General features: G+C 40.7%; 5 protein-coding genes across 6 annotated transcripts; 4 read left to right on the top strand and 1 right to left on the bottom strand.

Annotated features, from left to right (window-relative positions):
- Positions 1-77: 77 nt before the first annotated feature.
- LOC116031498 lies at positions 78-1,623 on the top strand. The gene has a single exon (XM_031273724.1). The coding sequence runs from the start codon at positions 284-286 to the stop codon at positions 1,568-1,570; it is 1,287 nt and encodes a 428-aa protein (XP_031129584.1). The 5' UTR covers positions 78-283; the 3' UTR covers positions 1,571-1,623.
- Positions 1,624-2,386: 763 nt separating this feature from the next.
- Positions 2,387-4,356, top strand: LOC116032801. Its single transcript, XM_031275520.1, has 2 exons — positions 2,387-3,205; positions 3,830-4,356. Exons 1-2 carry the CDS (start codon positions 2,765-2,767, stop codon positions 4,139-4,141), a joined length of 753 nt encoding a protein of 250 aa, XP_031131380.1. The 5' UTR covers positions 2,387-2,764; the 3' UTR covers positions 4,142-4,356.
- Positions 4,357-4,965: 609 nt separating this feature from the next.
- Positions 4,966-11,614, bottom strand: LOC116032243. 2 transcript variants are annotated; one of them, XM_031274731.1, is made up of 16 exons: positions 11,398-11,614; positions 11,132-11,274; positions 10,449-10,851; positions 10,133-10,310; positions 9,903-10,042; positions 8,589-9,468; positions 8,311-8,411; positions 7,992-8,136; positions 7,826-7,894; positions 7,681-7,726; positions 7,015-7,469; positions 6,726-6,805; positions 6,342-6,477; positions 5,925-6,108; positions 5,599-5,681; positions 4,966-5,527 (listed from the first exon to the last, which is right to left on the bottom strand). In XM_031274731.1, the coding sequence occupies exons 2-16, from the start codon at positions 11,229-11,231 to the stop codon at positions 5,405-5,407; spliced, it is 3,123 nt and encodes a 1,040-aa protein (XP_031130591.1). In that variant the 5' UTR covers positions 11,232-11,274; positions 11,398-11,614; the 3' UTR covers positions 4,966-5,404. The 2 variants fall into 2 exon arrangements, with proteins under 2 accessions (XP_031130591.1, XP_031130592.1); XM_031274732.1 differs by having other exon boundaries at positions 11,132-11,246.
- A 1,268-nt stretch (positions 11,615-12,882) lies between these two features.
- Positions 12,883-15,405, top strand: LOC116033562 (leucine-rich repeat extensin-like protein 7). Its single transcript, XM_031276314.1, has one exon. It carries the CDS (start codon positions 13,087-13,089, stop codon positions 15,184-15,186), a length of 2,100 nt encoding a protein of 699 aa, XP_031132174.1. The 5' UTR covers positions 12,883-13,086; the 3' UTR covers positions 15,187-15,405.
- A 392-nt stretch (positions 15,406-15,797) lies between these two features.
- Positions 15,798-17,688, top strand: LOC116033700 (salicylic acid-binding protein 2-like). The gene is made up of 3 exons (XM_031276460.1): positions 15,798-16,268; positions 16,992-17,123; positions 17,249-17,688. Exons 1-3 carry the CDS (start codon positions 15,798-15,800, stop codon positions 17,531-17,533), a joined length of 888 nt encoding a protein of 295 aa, XP_031132320.1. The 3' UTR covers positions 17,534-17,688.
- The last annotated feature ends 47 nt before the right edge of the window (positions 17,689-17,735 follow it).

Below are 17,735 nucleotides of genomic sequence, written 5' to 3'. Positions count from 1 at the left end.
TAATTGAGTAAACAATTTGCTTAGGAAAAGTACACTTTCATGCTTTCACTTGAGATCCAGGAAGAAAAGATGATAACTTCAATATAAACAATTCAAGAAAATTGGCAGAGTGGGATGAATGAATCTAGGGTTCAAACTTCAAATACACCTTCATCTTTGACCCGAGATCCAAGAACAAAACATGACTTCAATCTTAGTTCACCCCATCTTTACTCATCTCCAGATTGCAAGATTAATGGCTCACAGTAAGCCAGTTTGACCCTAAGAGCTTCCACTGTAACTCATGGCTAGACAGTTTTCTGGGATCAGATTCTCCTCACCTGCTGCAATTTGCAGCCTTCTGGGATGCTTTCTTGTTTTCAATCTCTACTTCTGGAACTTTCTGGGAGAAAAGGCTGATAAGGGCAATACCCACCACCAATTTCTCCATGAGATTGAGCTGATTCAAATCCCTCAAGAATCTGACAACCTGACTGATGAGTTTCTTGATGAATCTTCAAAATTCAGGCACATTTTCTTCCCAGACAGGACAATTGCTGTAGATCCCAGAAAAGATGATCCAGAAGAGAATCTGTACCATTATCCAGGGAGATCATGGCTGGACAGTGATGGAAACCCTATCCAGGCTCATGGTGGAGGCATTCTGTATGATGAGAAATCAAGAACATATTTTTGGTATGGTGAATACAAGGATGGCCCTACTTATCGTGCTCGAGGCAGGGGGACAGCGCGTGTAGACATCATCGGTGTTGGCTGCTATTCGTCCAAGGATTTATGGACATGGAAGAACGAAGGCCTCGTCCTGTCTGCGGACAAAAACAACATTACTCATGACCTGCACAAGTCCAAGGTTTTGGAGAGACCAAAGGTTGTTTACAATGACAAAACTGGGAAATATGTAATGTGGATGCACATAGATGATGGGACATATGGCAAGGCCTCTCAGGGGATTGCCCTTAGCGATTCCCCCACGGGGCCTTTTCGTTATCTCCATAGCAAAAGGCCTAATGGATCTGAAAGCCGGGATATAACAGTATTCAAAGATGATGATGATGGGAAAGCCTATGTTATTTTCTCATCAGTCCACAATAAGGAGCTTCATATTAGCCCTTTGAGCCAAGATTTTCTTGATGTTTCAAATGTTATGGCAAAAGCCCTTGTGGGACAATACAGGGAAGCTCCAGCTTTGTTCAAATATAAAGGCAAATATTTCATGGTCACATCAGGGTGCAGTGGGTGGGCACCAAATGAGGCATTGGTTCATGTGGCTGATTCAGTTATGGGGCCTTGGGAGACCATAGGGAACCCTTGTGTGGGGGGGAGTAAGGGTTTTCGAGTGGCGACGTTCTTTTCTCAGAGCACATTTGTTCTCCCCATGCCTAATAGTCCTCCTGGTTGGTTCATTTTCATGGCTGATAGGTGGAAACCTGATGATTTGAGAGACTCTAGGTATGTATGGCTCCCACTCAGAGTGGAGGAGGTTGAAGATGGTGTTGTGATGAGGCCTAGGGTGTCTGTTTTTTGGCATAAAAGATGGAGACTTCCTGATAAAAAACATCTGGAAATGTAGTTGTGATGTTGCTTGTGCAGTACTAGAATAAATTTTATGTTACACCATCTTAATTTGCTCTTCAATGCTAATTCTGCACAGTTCAGTTTATGTATATAAGCCCAGAAACAAATGAAATAGACCTGCAAAACTTGGTTAACAGATTATTAATCTTAATTTTGATTAACTTTATAACAGACATTGACCCACCTAAGATGCTGCTACATTGTATTGCTATTGTTTACAAGATAGACCCGAATCCACAGAGTAATTCAGCTATCTTAATTGTCATATCAAAGTCGATATTTTGTTCGACTCTTTTTCGGGATAAGCAAATTGAGGTTGACCAATCTCACAAAGCTGAGGCCGATCAGATCTAAAGGGCAATGAAGTTCCTCGTTGTTATGATATAAGAGTTGGTTAGGTCAACCTAGGGATCTGACCTCTTTCTTGTTTTGCTCAATTGATCAATTGACCCATTTATACTGCGATGAATTAGACTAAATCTAGTGGATTGAGATCTATATAATCTCAACAACTATAATTGTCCATCATTAATATAAAATCACACATGGATATGTGTGTTATATGCATAGAATTTGGCCACAACTCACAAGCCCCACTTGTAGAAACAAAAAACAAAATTATTTCACTAGTAATAAGTATTGATTTATATTTGTTGTGAACACTAGTGTATAAATATTTAGAGACTTATAAGTCACTTAAGAAACATTCAATAATTTATCTCATTCACTAATTTACTGGATAGGAGCAGTGTTTGGGATTAAACTTAGAATACGAGAGGGGCAGGATAGTCAACTAGGAGCATTAATTAACTGTAAAAGCCACACGGTGTAGTTAACGCCAACTTCCATAACCGTTTCTGGGACAAACTGACAAATAGCGCAACCCTTTGATTTCTCCACTCTGCCACCCTCTCCTTCTTCCCTAAATTCCCCAAATCTTCTCCTTACACGCAAAGAATCCATCTTTTTACACCTCCCCACATAAAACAATTCCTTTCCCTTTCCCTTTCCCTTTGTAATCTGATCACTTAAATTAGTTATTAACATTGAGAAAAACGGTGTGATCGATTAGTTCAAACAAATTAAAGTTTTATTCAGCAGTTTCCTGAATCTGGAAACGTTCATACAAAGGCCATGATCTTATCTGGGTAAGTCGAGTCATTAGGGCTTTGTTCTCTCGATTTTTGACATGTTTTTTGTCGTTTCCGAGGTAGATCGATCGATCATGGCGGTAGAAGTTGCAGTATTTTTTATGATGATGATGATGGCGATGAAATCTGCATTTTGTGACGATACAAATCCTGTTTTCAATCCGTGTTTAGATACACAGATTCAGAAATGGGATGGTTTCACGTTCGGTTTGGTGTTTTCATCCAAAGATAATTTCTTTTTCAATCAAACTCAGCTCTCGCCCTGCGATCGCCGCCTTTCCCTTTCCGGAAAGTCCGCCCCGCTCGCTGTTTTCCGGCCTAAAGTCGACGAGATTTCGCTCCTCACCCTTAACAGCTCCACCTTCAATCCTAGACTCGCCGGTGGTTATATGGTTGCGTTCGCCGGCCGGCAATACGCCGCTCGATCCTTCCCTGTTCTTGTAGCCGACAAGTCTCACATCATCACTAGCCATACCTTGGTAACAACAACATTGAATCCTACATTTTATTATTCTTTTTTGACTTAAAAGGCAAACTCGCGAGTAAACTTAGTCTTGTAATTCGTTATTGACTCTAGTTACAATGTAGTATATGTTCATAACTACTTTCTCACACTTATTGAAGCATAAAGAATCAATACTGTCCTCATTAGGGCTCAAATCCATAATATTTCATTTGGGAGAGTTACACTTGACCACAAGGTCACTGGTTAGTCTTGTGATCCTACTTGACAAAGAACAAAGTAAACCAGCCTAACTAATAGGGCACAAATTAAAAAAGCTAATAGACAACTCCTATGAGTCGAAATTAAAACTCTGACAAACTTATATAGAGTTGTACTTTTTTGTTTGGCAAGGAAAATTCATACACTACCAAAAAATATGCACTTTTAAACCTTGTCTTGTGAATTTGTAATCCCAAATCACAAATGACCAGAAGGAGCTAAACCAGCTGCCCTAGCTTATCGAGTTACCAGTTCAAATCAAGAAGCCCATTCAATCTTCCATGAGAGTTGAACGTTGAACCTTATCACGATCACTAAGCCAACAGTCTGATCAATTTAACTGAGATTATCCCTCTTCCTGTGTCTATTTTCTACCCAGGTTCTGGAATTTCAGAAGGGAACTCTGCAAAATCTGTACTGGAAGAAGTTCGGGTGTGATTCCTGCAATGGCGATTCCTTTATCTGCCTTAACAACACAGACTGCGCAGTCCAAATCAACAAGTGCAACGGCAACAGCGGCGGCACCATCGACTGCAACCTGAGCATACAGTTGGCGTTCTCCGGCACCGACAAGAACGACGATGTCTTCAACAGCTGGTACGAGGTTAAGAATCTCAGACAGTATTCACTCTATGCACTCTACTCCAATCTCCGCAATTCTATCACCAATCCATTCCAGAACCTCTTCTAAGCCATCAGATCACAAGTTCCCAGGATTGTCTGCAGGCTGATATATACTATAATGTCTGTGCCACAAACTTCATGTTCATGCGAGAAGGTAACATAGTTTCATAGTTTTGATTTGTTGCATCTATTATGTATGCTGTGTAGAAGCTTTTGAAGTTTCTGGTTGTAAAACATGTTTCATCCTCAGTAATTTTGTAGAATCATGTTATCCTTCCATGATATCTCCTCCCCCTTAGACAAATTCTCTATGCTTTTTATACCGAGTATAACCATATATGCTTTTGACAAGACCAATTCTAGCTATATCTAATCCAACTATGCATCCGGTGTTGTAAAAATCAGTCTAGGCGTTAGCAGCCCCTAAGTCGAGGCGATTTCAACGCTAGGCGACTTTTAATCGGCTGACCGATTAGGCCTCGACTCAGCCAAGTTGAGCGCCTAACTCGACCAAGTCAGCGCTCTCAGCCAAATTGAGCGCCTAACTCAACCAAGTCAATGTTCAACTTGGCCACGTTCAACTCGGCCGAGTGATTTTTTTAGCTGCTTGGCTACTCTTCATCTATATTTCTCCAACCATACTCAATTGATTATCTAACATATGTAGTTAACTGGTTTAGGATATAACAGTCAAAACGTGAAGACGATATACTCAAATTACTCGACCGCCTAGGCTCCACGCTGACGCCCGACTAGTGCCATCTGCAACATTGACTACCAACAATCGAACTATGCACCTTATGACTACCAACAATTAAACTATGCACCCTATGACTACTAACAAAGCTAGTATGTGAACTCAATATGCACTTAGCATTCACAAAAACAGTGTTTGGAATGAATGTTGTATGAATAGATGTTGATCTCACTAATTGTTGGTGCAAACAGCATGAACAATTACAAAACCTTGTGAGCAGGGAAGTCAAATGAGTGTATAATGGAATGCACACCAAAAAATGATTGTATAATTAGACTGTTCTATACATGCTCTAATTTACATTCTGTACAAGATGTGATCAGGCAGACCAAATGCCACTTTCTGCACAACCAAGAAACAGTTTAATGCATTCCAAAAATCTTTCCGTCCAGCCTGAAAAATGCATTCGCAGGTAAAGCCGCTACGTTGCAGTGGCACATCCCGGCAAGATTTTGGTGATGGTGCGAGTTTTTAGACCTTACAGCGTGATTGAATCATTTCTCTTGGTATTATGCGTCCGAGTTTCTTGGTAAAAGACAACAGCAGGGTGATCGAACCAACAACTTTACTCCTTTATGCAGGTTGGGTGCGTGTTCTTTCATGGATATCTTTCACAATCTCGCGTAACTCGGGAAAGATGGTAACGAGCAAAAGTTCAAGGATTCCATAGGCTAGTTGCTTTAAACAGATGGTAGACTGCAATTCACAATATCGTTGTTGGTAAAGGAGACTCGGGAATTAGACCAATGTCGGGACTCGGGACATACCTGAAGGAAATAATATATATCTCGAGCACATCGCCTGTACTGCTTGTGCCCAATCAAGCTGACCAAAGTAGTGGGGGCACCATCTGGAATGAATATAAAGATCGAGATTTTGAGTCACGATAATATGGTTAATAACTTGAAACTCAGCCAGAAGCAGTGAAAATAGGTCATAGATTAAAAGTTAGGTAATCTGATTAATCTACACCCCGAAAAAATGCAATGATAATAAGAAATTTTATTCTAAAGAACGAGGATGTCAGCCAAAGAAGCAGGTTTATCAGAAACAGAAAATGCCATGGAACACTTAAAGAAAAAAAAAAACTCACCGAAAAGCATCTTCTTTACTTCATTAGCTCTGCGGACAGCCTCAAACTGTTCCTCGAAAGATGCGGCTTTCGAGGCCCTATTCCCCGATGCTTGTCTTGTGGACCGCCCTTGATTTGATTGACCGTCATCCATTTCACTTTCAGCTCTCAATTTCAGGAAGAAAGTGCCATCAGGCCATAAAACCTAGACAGGACGAGAGAAAAACGAAAACAAATCAACAGCAAAACATATATTTTCACAATAGGCAATGATTCTACATATCAGAAATTTTCCATTCATGGTTACACTTAACATACGCCAGGTAATGCTTAACACCTAGTCTCAAAATCCCACAATTTTTAAGTGTGGAGTTCACATTTTGGGCTTCAATGAAACAACTTTCTGGAAATAAAAATATGATGAGAAAAGACATTTACATCTTGGACCCATTGTATTCCATGGGCGATGACATCCTCCCTTCGAAGCCAATTAATTTGACTTAACAGCCAGTCATCGATAGCATCCTCCATCATTAACTGCAATATTTGTTTCGATATCCAATATACCTGTCTCCTGCTCAAAGAAGAGGCAAGTCGTATTCTAAGGTGCCGTATAATGTTGTTTGTATATTAGCAAGATATAGATATTGTAAACAATGTCAAACGTAAATGCGAAATACTAAAATGGACGGAAAATGGCGTGGCACAAAAATCAGAAGGAAATGAGTGGGGTTGGTACTATTCAACACATCTAATCACGGTTTCACTCATCAAAGCTAAAGAGAGGCGTATAGCCACCGCAATTACTGAAAAGTAGCTCACCTTAACCAACCTCTTTTATTGAGCTGAAATATGTTATCCACCAAATTCAAAACGGGCAAACTTAAATTAGCAGGGTTCCACTGCATAGAAAAATCAGCATGAAGCACGGTAAGATGGAAATCCAGGATGCAATGAAATGAGTAGAGCATATATCATGCATGAATCTGTAAAATCATTGTGTGCCCTCCGAAGGAAAATATCCAAAACAATATAATTGAACTTGGAATGTAAACAGAAAGAATAAGCTTATTTTAGCGGGGATTGGGGATGGCTAGGAAATGATCAGTACCCCTGGCGGCATCCTACTTGGATCCAGTTGTTGACCTGAGACAATTGCCAAACATGCTTCCGGAAATCCACCAGTGCTAAGTGATTCAGAACTGGAGCCTTTGAACTCTTCATCATGTTTAATCACTCTCGGAGGGAACTCTTTTGAGTTCAATTCATTGTCAGAATGCCATCCATTGACTACTGGACTCGATTCTATTTCACCCTGTCCATCTCTGCCATCTTTATCAACATCATCGTTATCAGAATAACTGTTAACCGACTCTGAGGCACTTTGCGCCAATGCCAGTTTACCAATTTCATCACCACTCCATGACAAATTTCTCTGATAATTCCCCCCTAAGACTGCAGGCACTGGTTCATAAGTGGAAGAGGAGCCAACAACTTTCCGCACTAAACCATCAGAGACTCCTTTAAATTGGCGTACAATGTCATCCACAGCATCATCCACATTAACTGGCCAATTAATATTAGCATAAAAACAATAAAATGAGGAACCATAAATACCAAAGTGACCAATTTCATGACACACTATTTTAATGGAACACCTAAGAAAAGAAAACACAAGAATGAAAGTAAACTCAAGAGAGTAGTCTATGTATAGTCTAAGTCCTATGTCCTCATCAAATGCACAATGGAGATAAAAGCCAAGAAAGATTATACATACCTGCCAAGGTTCTCATAACAGAAGACGATTTTCCAAAGGAGTAATTCTACATTCATATAAATCAAGGGCAAGTATTTTCTTAGGTTGAGCCTGAATTTAAATAAAATTGTCTCCAGAAACAAACAAAACTGCAAGAAGCACAAACCTTCGAGGAAGCACTCAGAAAATCCCACACTTCATGTTGCTCAGCCACGTTAGCAATTGACAATAGTTCCTGATGTTTTAAAAAATATAAAAAGGCACTGAAAACAGCTAGAAAAAAAAAAAAATCTGTTCACTATAAATTAGTAGAGAGTAGTGTGGAGATATACTTGCAGATACTTGTCAAGGTGAATGCAACGCTGATGAACAAAAGCATCCTCCGTGCTTGAAGAAAAAATCCTTTTAGGAGGCAAATTTAAAGTGTAATTTGGAATGTCCTTGAGCTGTCGGTGCAATCTCTCAAAGTTACTGTATCTGTTAAATAGCAGTGACAAATAGTTATTAACAGAACATGGGCAAAAGTGAAAACTATGCTGGAAGACACTATATAGATGAAAGAAAAAATTAAAGTTGCCATTACACCACAACAGAAAGATGTAACTGAAAAATTAACTATTTTGGTGATTAAAGAAAAGATAAAAACACAACCTTCTCTTCACAAACCATGTGTTGTTGTCGGCATTGGTCACTGCAATTGAATAAACTGCAAAAGATTTCGAACCCAGTTTCTCAAAATATGCTCCTAAAACCTGTATTACCAAGGACCAGCTGTCAGACAAGAAAAATACCATCACAATGCATAGATTAAAATAGTTTATCCATACTCATTAAGCCAATTTAACTATCATCTCATGCTTCAAGACCCAATTCATTCTCAACTGAACATGCAGAAGAGTATGGAAAAAGAGGTGAAGTAATAATCATACCCGGCACTTCAGCTTGGGAGCTTGATGTCCGTCACTGCGCAATACCATTTCTGATGCACTTTTAGTGCTATGTACTTCAGCATTCCCCTTAAAATCAGCAGTGTAAAATTCTGAAATAATGTGCCCTCCTTTGCTAGCCAATGGGTCTTCCATCTTTACTTGGATAGTCAAATCAGAAGTGCTATTTGATCTCTTAAGCTTAGTTCTACTTTCATGGCTAACTGCAGCAACAGTGTCCACAACTTCGTGTATGGAAGAGCGCCCTATGGGAGCTACCACCATATTCAGATTTAAAGATGAATGTAAAGCATTGCTGTGATCAGTAGGCTTGAAGTTCGGATGTGGCCTTGGACGTGACAGCACCAGAGCCTTATTTTCCATTCTGGTAGGTGCCTCGGGCTTCTGGGTTGTTATTTCCTTTCCTGATTCTTTTGCACCACTTATAATACCTTTTTCCTCAGGAACCTGAACCCCCTTAGCAGCATTCTTCTGGAGTTTCTTCTTATAATGTCTTCCAATTGCCCACATGTTCTCAAGGTTTTCAGGCATTAGAACTTCTGTTCTTCTTTGAGTTGCTGCTTCAAGGACACGTGCCCAGTCAGCTGGCTGAGGAAGCACAGGCTCATCTTGGATTATGTTAGATTCAGAGATTCTTGAAGCATCAGATGGCAATATCCTTTGATGACCAATTTGAGCAACAGTCATATCAGGCCTTTGGTTGTGGGCAGCCGCAGCCTTAGATTTACTGTCCACACTTTCTGCTGGAGCACTGCGTTCATGATAATGGCTCTCTGAATTGGGTGACTGATAATTGCCAGCCTCTTGGGTCCCCTTATCATTAATTGCAAGGAAAATATATTCAATCAACTCGTTGATATACCTGCAAGGGTGTCAATCAACATTGAAGAGGAAAGAAGCTTAAATCTCTGCAGTTAATGAAGGAAGAAGAAGCTGATTTACTATCGAAAACTTCTTTCTAAGAAGAAAAATTAAGCATTTATTTTGCTATGTTAGAGGGGAATGGGGGAGATAGGATTTAAACCCACGAAAAATGCTCAGAAGGTGGCTTGGCCCACCACTGTACAACACAAGGAAAATTAATACGTAAAAAAAGATACTAGGTGTACTTCACATCAGGAGCTACAAGCTAAATGCAGCCAACCACATTCTTGATAGATGAATAAAATACTAAGGCAGATAGAATGGCCAACTAACTTCAGATAAAAAATAGTAGGTACAGAGTATTAGACATTCGTGGACCATTACAGATAGAAAGCATAACAAAACTTAATTTTCAACATAAAAATAACTCACCCTGGACTGGCAAAATTCATAAGAGGTTGCATTACCAAACAAGTCAAGAATTCCCTAGCAATACTTCGAACCAACGGGCATTGGGCTTCCCTCGGCCTTAGAACTGTAGCTAGGACTCCACTCATGAGCCGCTGGAGAACCTATAAAGAAAAAGCATTTCTTGGAATCCAAAAAAAAAAACAAGTAATTGAAGTAAAAGAAATTTCTTCATTGGAACACTCCACTCACACCTTGTACTCACACTCTGGAGATATCAGAGCAGGGTGAAGTTCCTGGGAGGCAAGTAAATGGTGTTTCAACCTCTCATCCCTTTCTTCGGAAGACAGAGTTCCCATGACATCCACACCAATAGAGGCCTGGTTTCTTCGGAAAAGATCCAAGTGGTCTCCTATTAGGTCCACTACATCCCTTAATTATTTCAAAAAAAGGCTCAGTATCACGAATATAAATATATCCACAGTCAACCCTTTTGCAAATGAAGGAATAAAGCATAAGTCTTTTAATTCAACAGGACGCAATAAAATAAAAAATTAAAAAAAAAAATACCTTGTCAGCAAGTCAAAAAGGTTTATTTGTTTGGCTCTTAGGGATATTTCTCCAAGAACATCCATAATTACAGCGTGTATTAACTGAGGAACTTCCTTGTCAGGCGTAATTTCAGAATACCACAAATCTATTACAAAATCATGCAGAATCTTTTGAATAAAATCCTCCATGGCTGCCTCTACAAGGGGTGAATCAACTTTACTCTTCCATTTTGGCAGGGGTAGTGGTGTAGAAAGACGAGAATCATTTACAGATAGTTGCTTCTTTCCCAAATGTGACAAGTACGTCTGTGGCCTAACACTCCGAGTTTTCCAAGAAAAATCTACCTCATTCAATAGTATCCTTAGTCCGGCCACCAGCAATATGGCAATGGGAAGATTCATCCACATTGACTTACTAGTGTCTGCAATCAAAACATAACATTCAGAAACTAAAAACTGTCAAAAAGAAAGATAACCATGAAAATTTTACATCAACCCCAGCTCCAAACCAACAAAAATTTTCTCAAGGTCAACTCTCATCTTGTCCTGTTCAGCAATTAAACACAGAGCGAGTTCATAGCAAGAGGAATGCTCTAACTAACCAGCATTGTAGTGAATTACACTATAACTAACTAGAAAGACCCAAACTTTATGACATAATCAGCAAAACCTAACATAAAAGAGGCGAAAATTTAAACTTACGAGTCAGAAAGTAGCAAACGGTGAATATACAAAGCGCCCACCAAACAGTCCGAAGCTTGGCTTCTTCGATCAGATCTTGCAGAGTCGTCATGGGCTTCATTTCGCACGAAGAACCCTAGAATTTCTCAATTCTCTCAGTTCAACTGCCAAGCATCAAAGCATAAGGAATCAATTGATTCCGAGGGAAACAAGGGTAACGCAGAGAAGCCCAGAACAAACAAACAAAAAAAACCCGAAATTGACTGCTAGCTTGGAAAAGATTGAACCTTTATTGGGTTGTAGTAGCAAAGTTGAAAGGAGCAATCAACGATTCTGGGTTGATTGGTGTGGGGGTGGAGGAAAGAGAAAAAGACGTGGGAAAAAATTCCTTTGGGAGCCCGTTAATGCCTGCCTCGTTGGAGCAAGCGAATTTTAGCTGGTAAGGGTTTTGTGACTTTTAGTATTAAAAATGTAGACTCTGCTCTCTGCTGACAATTTAAGATTCTACTATCCTACAACTCTACAAGCTTGGGGAATTTAATCTACTATACGAGTTTTGTGGGATACATTGTAATCCCCCCCTCCAATTTTTTAATAATTTCAATTTAATCCACATTAATTTATAGTACTTAATATCTTTTCCAAATTGATTTTATTTGTTACTTTTGATATCTCATAAGTATATTATTGTTGAGGTTATGAAAAATAATCTCTACTAAAAAATTAAACAACGAAAGTTATCAAAGTTAAGATTAGTTATTTTTGACCCAAGACTAAGCTCTTGGAAGAAGACTACCTCACTTTGCTTGCTCTAACTGACACATGACAAAACCTAATGGCTCTAGCATAATATATGTAAGTTTTGGCAACGATATAATTGTGGAAGGTGGAGACGTGACTAAAGCAACAAAAGCATAGGACTACCTGACAAGGTTTTGTTCTCCAATTGACTGTAGTTAAAAGATAAAGTTTTCAGAGTAATCATATTTGTGATTTTTCAGGGAAAAAAACTAAACATGGGTTTTTGAACAAATGGAAAAGGTGGTTTTGCAGAGTTTATATTACTGCAAATTACTACAAGATCAAGTTTTGATGACAATGTTGCGCCCAGCATGGCGCGTAAGCAGGCCTATTGTTTTTGTTTTTTTTGTCATAATTGCATTTACCTGACACACAAAGGCAATGTTGCACCCAGCATGGCGCGTAAGCAAGCCTATTATTATTTTTTTTTTGGACAGAATTGCATTTTTCTTATCTTTTTCTCCCTTTTTTCGTTTTCTCTCCCCTCTCTCCTAGTTGGCATGGCAAAAAAACTCAACAAAAAAAAATCATAGCTAATGAGGTTGCTCTCATAGTAATAACTAGTATAGACTCTTCTAAGATATAGGAAGCATGCAAAAATTGATTATATTTTTACATAATTATTTGTCATATCATATATGATTATGAACTTATAAAATTTAGCTCACACTCCTATTTGTGTAATATAATACAAAAAGGTCCTTGTTTTTTTTTTTCTTTTTTAATACATTTGGGTTATCAACTCCCATTATCTGTACACTATGCTCAAACAGGTTTCTAGTGAGATTCAAACTCCACACTATCGGTAGAGCAATACTTTAGAGTCGTCATAAAAAAAAAAAAAAAAAAAAAAAAAAAAAAAAAAAAGCTCTAGTTGGTCCTTACAGAGAGGGATACATATGGAAATGTTCATGTCAATTTAAATCAAGTAGTGATGAATATAATGTATACACTAAACTACTTTTCTACCATCTATCCCACTTTGACACCCCATGAAATGAAGACCAAAATTTCCCACTTTTGTGTCCGAGGTTTCATGTTTTCCTCCAAAAATGTGTGGTGTTCCCGACAACAATGGATGATGTTAAGGTCAAATATGGATCTCCATCTTCCACCAATATATAACCCTTTCTCCCCCATTCTTCATCACCATCAAGCTCGATCGAGTGGTAACCATGGCTACTACCACCATTCTAAGCCGCACGGCCACCGCCGTGGGATGCTTTGTCTTTTTCGTGCTCGTCTCCTTCTTTGTATCTTCCCAGGCTTTAACAAACGCCGAGGTAGAATACATCTCCCGCCGGCAGCTCCTCCACTTCGGCGCCGGCGACATCCCCGCCGATTTCGAGATCAACGTCGATCCGAAGCTGAAGTTCGCCAACGAGCGGCAGAAAAAGGCCTTCGTGGCGCTGCAGGCCTGGAAAGAAGCCATTTATTCCGACCCGAAGAAGACGACGAAGAACTGGGTGGGCCCGGACGTCTGTACCTACAACGGCGTTTTCTGCGACCACGCGCTCGACGACCCTAAATCGTGGGTAGTCGCCGGGATCGACCTCAACTTTGCCGACATCGCCGGCCACCTCCCCGTCGAGATCGGACTCCTAACCGACGTCGCCGTCATCCACCTCAACTCTAACCGCCTATGTGGCATCGTCCCCATCAGCATCAACAAACTAAAGCTCCTGTACGAGCTCGATCTCAGTAATAACCGTCTCGTGGGCCCCTTCCCGGAAATCGTGCTGGAACTCGAACTGAAATACCTAGATTTACGCTTCAACGATTTCGAAGGGAAACTCCCGCCAGCATTATTCGACAAAAACATTGACGTCATATATCTAAACAATAACCGTTTCGACTCTAACCTCCCCGAGAATTTCGGAAATTCTTCCGCCTCGTTAATCGTCATCGCTAATAATAAATTCAGCGGATGTGTTCCGGCGAGCATCGGAAATGGCAGAATGGCGGACAGCCTGGAACAGCTGTTACTGTTGAACAATCAATTCTCCGGCTGTTTGCCGGAGGAAATCACGAACCTGAAGAATGTGACGTTGGTTGATATGCAATCGAATAAGTTGACCGGAGAATTGCCGGCGGGGTTTGAGTATATGGAGAATGTGCAGAGCATCGTGATTTCGAATAATATGTTCACCGGGAAAGTTCCCGATAAACTTTGTACGCGGCCGGGGCTGAAGAATCTGTCGTTCGCCAATAATTTCTTCGAGCAGGAAGATGAGGCGTGCGTGCCGCCGCGGGACGGGATTGAGATTAATGATTCCGGGAATTGTTTGGTGGGACGGCCGGGGCAGAGATCGGAGAGTGAATGCCGGAAGGTTTTGAGTACACCGGTTGATTGTACTAAAACCGGTTGTAGAAAAGGCGGGAATAAACCGCCGGAGTCTGTTCCAAAGGCGCCTCCAATGCCGGAGCCAAATGCTCCGTCGCCGGTGGTGGAAACTCCGCCGGAGGAACCGGAAGATTCCGGGGAGGGGCCGGAACCCTATAACCCACCAATCTATCTCCCGCCGGCTCCGGAACAGGAGTCACCTTCTATACAGCCAGAATTCACCCCTGAAACTCCAAACCTTGCACCTGAGCAATCTCCGGTTCCCGAGACACCAGAAGTTCCAATTCCTACTCCGAGTGCTTCGCCAGAAGGCTCTACACCCCCAATCACCCTCGCCCCGACGTCTGGTCCGGGCAAGGGGCCCGCACTGGCCCCAGAAGTTACATTCTTTACTCCGGATGCTCCCGAGTCTAGCCCGACTCCGGGTCCTGGCGAGAGGCCAGCACCCGCGCCAGAAGTTCCATTCTTTACTCCGGATGCCCCAGAATCTAGCCCGACCCCCGGTCCTGGCGAGGTGCCAGCACTCGCCCCAGAAGTTCCATTCTTTACTCCAGACGCCCCAGAATCTAGCCCGACTCCTGGTCCTGGCGAGGAGCCAGCACTCGCCCCCGAAGTTCCATTCTTTACTCCGGATGCTCCAGAATCTAGCCCGTCTATCTCTGAAGCCCCCGGGGCGGGGGCGCCTGCACCGGAACCTGATTCTACTCCTTCCAGGCAAACATTTGAGGATGAAACGGGTACAGGAGCATTCAGTCCCGAGACTGAACCATTTTCACCGGAGAGTTCTATCACTCTTTCCCCAACTTCTGAGCCGCCAATTCCGGCGACGCCTGAACCACAAGCACCTCCGCCCTTTGCAAACGTTAACCTTCCTCCTAACGTGGGGAACTTATACGCTTCACCGCCACCCCCAATCTTCAAAGGCTATTAAGGGATCATGCACGTTTCTATATCTTTACCACCATTTTTAGATTGAAAAACAAACAACGAAATCACCATTGCATGCAGAAATACCTTAGTTTAGTGAGTATACCAGTAGAACTTAATTGTCAGCATATTTTGGCTTTCTGGAGAATCCTTGTGTGTAACTGTATTGTAACCCATAAAGTTTCTTCTGAAATTTAAAGAAATACAAATAGCATTTTCATTCCCCTTTGACTTTGGTGAAGCATATTCTAAAGGTTCTGACAATGATCTTGTGGTCTAAGTGGCGCTACTTCTAAATGAGAGTTCATGGATTTGTTGAGCCCCAACTCTTTGTGCTTCAGTAGATTAAGAAAGTAGTTATGAACAGATACTACATTATGATCAATCAGTTGGATTGTGTTGCATCGCCATCAACTACATAAGTGGTAAAGCAAATAGGAAGAAACTAAAAAACAATTTTCAATTAATAAAAAAGAAGTAATCATCAACCAATGATAGTTAATCTGACATTGGGTTGCTTCTAAATTATGTTTATTCCATTTAAATGTCAACTCTGATAAGGTCTTATATGGTTTATGTTAATCTGGTATACCTAACAAAGAAACAAACCAAGAAATGGAGAAGAAGAAGAGGAGAAAGTGTTGGATCCCTTCTTTACTCTGTCTAGTTTTCCTTCTCCATTCCTCTGCAAATGCAACAACATCTCCCGGGCCGAAATCGGCTAGACAAAGCCATCAATTCGTGCTAGTTCACGGGGCCTGTCATGGAGCTTGGTCCTGGTACAAGCTACTGGGACTGCTGAGATCCTCAGGCCACATCGTCACGGCCGTGGACTTGGCCGGAGCCGGGATTAACCCGAAGGTTGTTGGTGAACTCCGGGGCCAAGGTGATTACTTTAGGCCGTTGATGGAGTTGATGGCTTCTGTGCCTGCAGGGCGGAAACAGGTGATCCTGGTGGCTCATAGCCTGGGTGGATTTGCGGTTTCTAAAGCCATGGAGATGTTCCCTGAGAAGATTTCTGTTGCTGTTTTTGTCACTGCTTATATGCCTGGACCATCTCTAAATGCCACCACTGTCTTGAGAGAGGTATTCTTATTGTTATAGTAGTATCGTATAATTCCGATCGACTCTTAATTTGAGTCAATCAGTTATGAACAACTTAGATTTATTTATCTTCTTGTGATCTTTTATCAATTAGTGTCACTTTTTCAATATACACTCTCTGGTAGTCTATGCATGTTTCACTTGTTTCGATACCAAGTTTTTTTTTTAATAGCGAGGGATACCAGCAACACATACTATAGCACTATCGCATGGTGTGCACGGGATAAATTTTATCTTGTGACTCTAGGTGGCAAAGTACCACAAGAAGTAAACCAACTTAGTTTGCCTATAGCTGATCGCCTCAAATACCAATTAATTCAATGATTAGAAAAAGGGATGGTGTCTAACAGGTAGTCGATAATAGCTACATAAAATATAGGCTAGGGTTACAAGATGAGATTTATCCAGTATACACTCTCTAGTAGTATATGCATGTTTCACTTGTCAGTCAAAAATAAATAAATAATGTTTTCAATACCAAGTTTTTTTTTAAGGGTTGAGGGATACCTGCACCACTACTCGATGGTGTGCACTGGGCAAATTATGTCTTGTGACCCTAGCTACAAAGTACCACAAGAAGTAAACCAACATAGTTTGCCCATAAGAGATCACCTCAGATATTTAAGTTTTCCAACCCTTTTTTGTGATAAAAAAAATGGGGAATTCTTTAGCTGTAACAAATGTTTGATCTTAACCTTTTTTAAGGCAAGCAAGGGGAATGTGTCTCAGCTAGATAATATCTTTACATTTGACAATGGACTCAACAATCCTCCCACAACCTTCATCTTTGGTCCAAACTACTTAGCAGCTAACCTTTATCAGTTAAGTCCGATTGAGGTAAGCATAAACTCATCATAAACTAACACTGATCCAACATATACTTCAATTCATAACCTTAATAAAAACCCTAATTTTCATCCACTTTAATCAGTTAATGATGTTTGATCGGCTTGTCGTCGCAGGATTTAGCTTTGGCAAGTACATTGTTAAGGCCAATACATCTATACAGTGATGAAGAGGTGTCAAAGGAGATGGTGCTGTCTGATAAAAAGTATGGGTCGGTTAGGAGAGTGTTCATCATTTCTGGGCAAGATAAGGTGCTGAGAGAGGAATTTCAAGAATGGATGATTAAGAAGAACCCTCCAGATGAAGTGAAAGAGGTTTTGGGGTCAGATCACATGGTGATGATGTCTAAGCCTTTTGAGCTTTTTCTTCTTCTTCAAAAGATTGCTCACAGTTATTCTTGAAAACCCTACTAATCTTCAAGAAAATTTACACTCATATATACATTCATATATGTAATAACATTCATGCATTATTGTGTACATGGTGAAACAGCTTTTGATTTCTTGCATGTAACTTTGGTTCTATGTGTTTTCAATTAGCCTTCTATTCGTTTGCATGATTTGATTGAGGAATATAAAGAATGAATAGCGAATAGTTTATCCA

Source organism: Ipomoea triloba, chromosome 10, assembly GCF_003576645.1.
Source record: "Ipomoea triloba cultivar NCNSP0323 chromosome 10, ASM357664v1".
In the NCBI taxonomy this organism is placed as follows: domain Eukaryota; kingdom Viridiplantae; phylum Streptophyta; class Magnoliopsida; order Solanales; family Convolvulaceae; genus Ipomoea; species Ipomoea triloba.
Note: the sequence above shows the minus strand (reverse complement) of the source record. Positions and strands in the feature narration are given on the sequence as shown.

What these genes read in the sequence shown, in the direction of transcription:
- LOC116031498 (XM_031273724.1), top strand. Translation starts at nt 284, where the DNA reads ATGGCTAGACAGTTTTCTGGGATCAGATTCTCCTCACCTGCTGCAATT.
- LOC116032801 (XM_031275520.1), top strand. Translation starts at nt 2,765, where the DNA reads ATGTTTTTTGTCGTTTCCGAGGTAGATCGATCGATCATGGCGGTAGAA. An exon ending in TCATCACTAGCCATACCTTG is followed by an intron (nt 3,206 to 3,829) that starts GTAACAACAACA and finishes TTTTCTACCCAG; the next exon opens with GTTCTGGAATTTCAGAAGGG.
- LOC116032243 (XM_031274731.1), bottom strand. Translation starts at nt 11,231, where the DNA reads ATGAAGCCCATGACGACTCTGCAAGATCTGATCGAAGAAGCCAAGCTT. An exon ending in TGTTATGAGAACCTTGGCAG is followed by an intron (nt 7,470 to 7,680) that starts GTATGTATAATC and finishes TTAATTGGCCAG; the next exon opens with TTAATGTGGATGATGCTGTG. An exon ending in AGTAAAGAAGATGCTTTTCG is followed by an intron (nt 5,682 to 5,924) that starts GTGAGTTTTTTT and finishes TATTCATTCCAG; the next exon opens with ATGGTGCCCCCACTACTTTG.
- LOC116033700 (XM_031276460.1), top strand. Translation starts at nt 15,798, where the DNA reads ATGGAGAAGAAGAAGAGGAGAAAGTGTTGGATCCCTTCTTTACTCTGT. An exon ending in CCACCACTGTCTTGAGAGAG is followed by an intron (nt 16,269 to 16,991) that starts GTATTCTTATTG and finishes ACCTTTTTTAAG; the next exon opens with GCAAGCAAGGGGAATGTGTC. An exon ending in ATCAGTTAAGTCCGATTGAG is followed by an intron (nt 17,124 to 17,248) that starts GTAAGCATAAAC and finishes TTGTCGTCGCAG; the next exon opens with GATTTAGCTTTGGCAAGTAC.
- LOC116033562 (XM_031276314.1), top strand. Translation starts at nt 13,087, where the DNA reads ATGGCTACTACCACCATTCTAAGCCGCACGGCCACCGCCGTGGGATGC.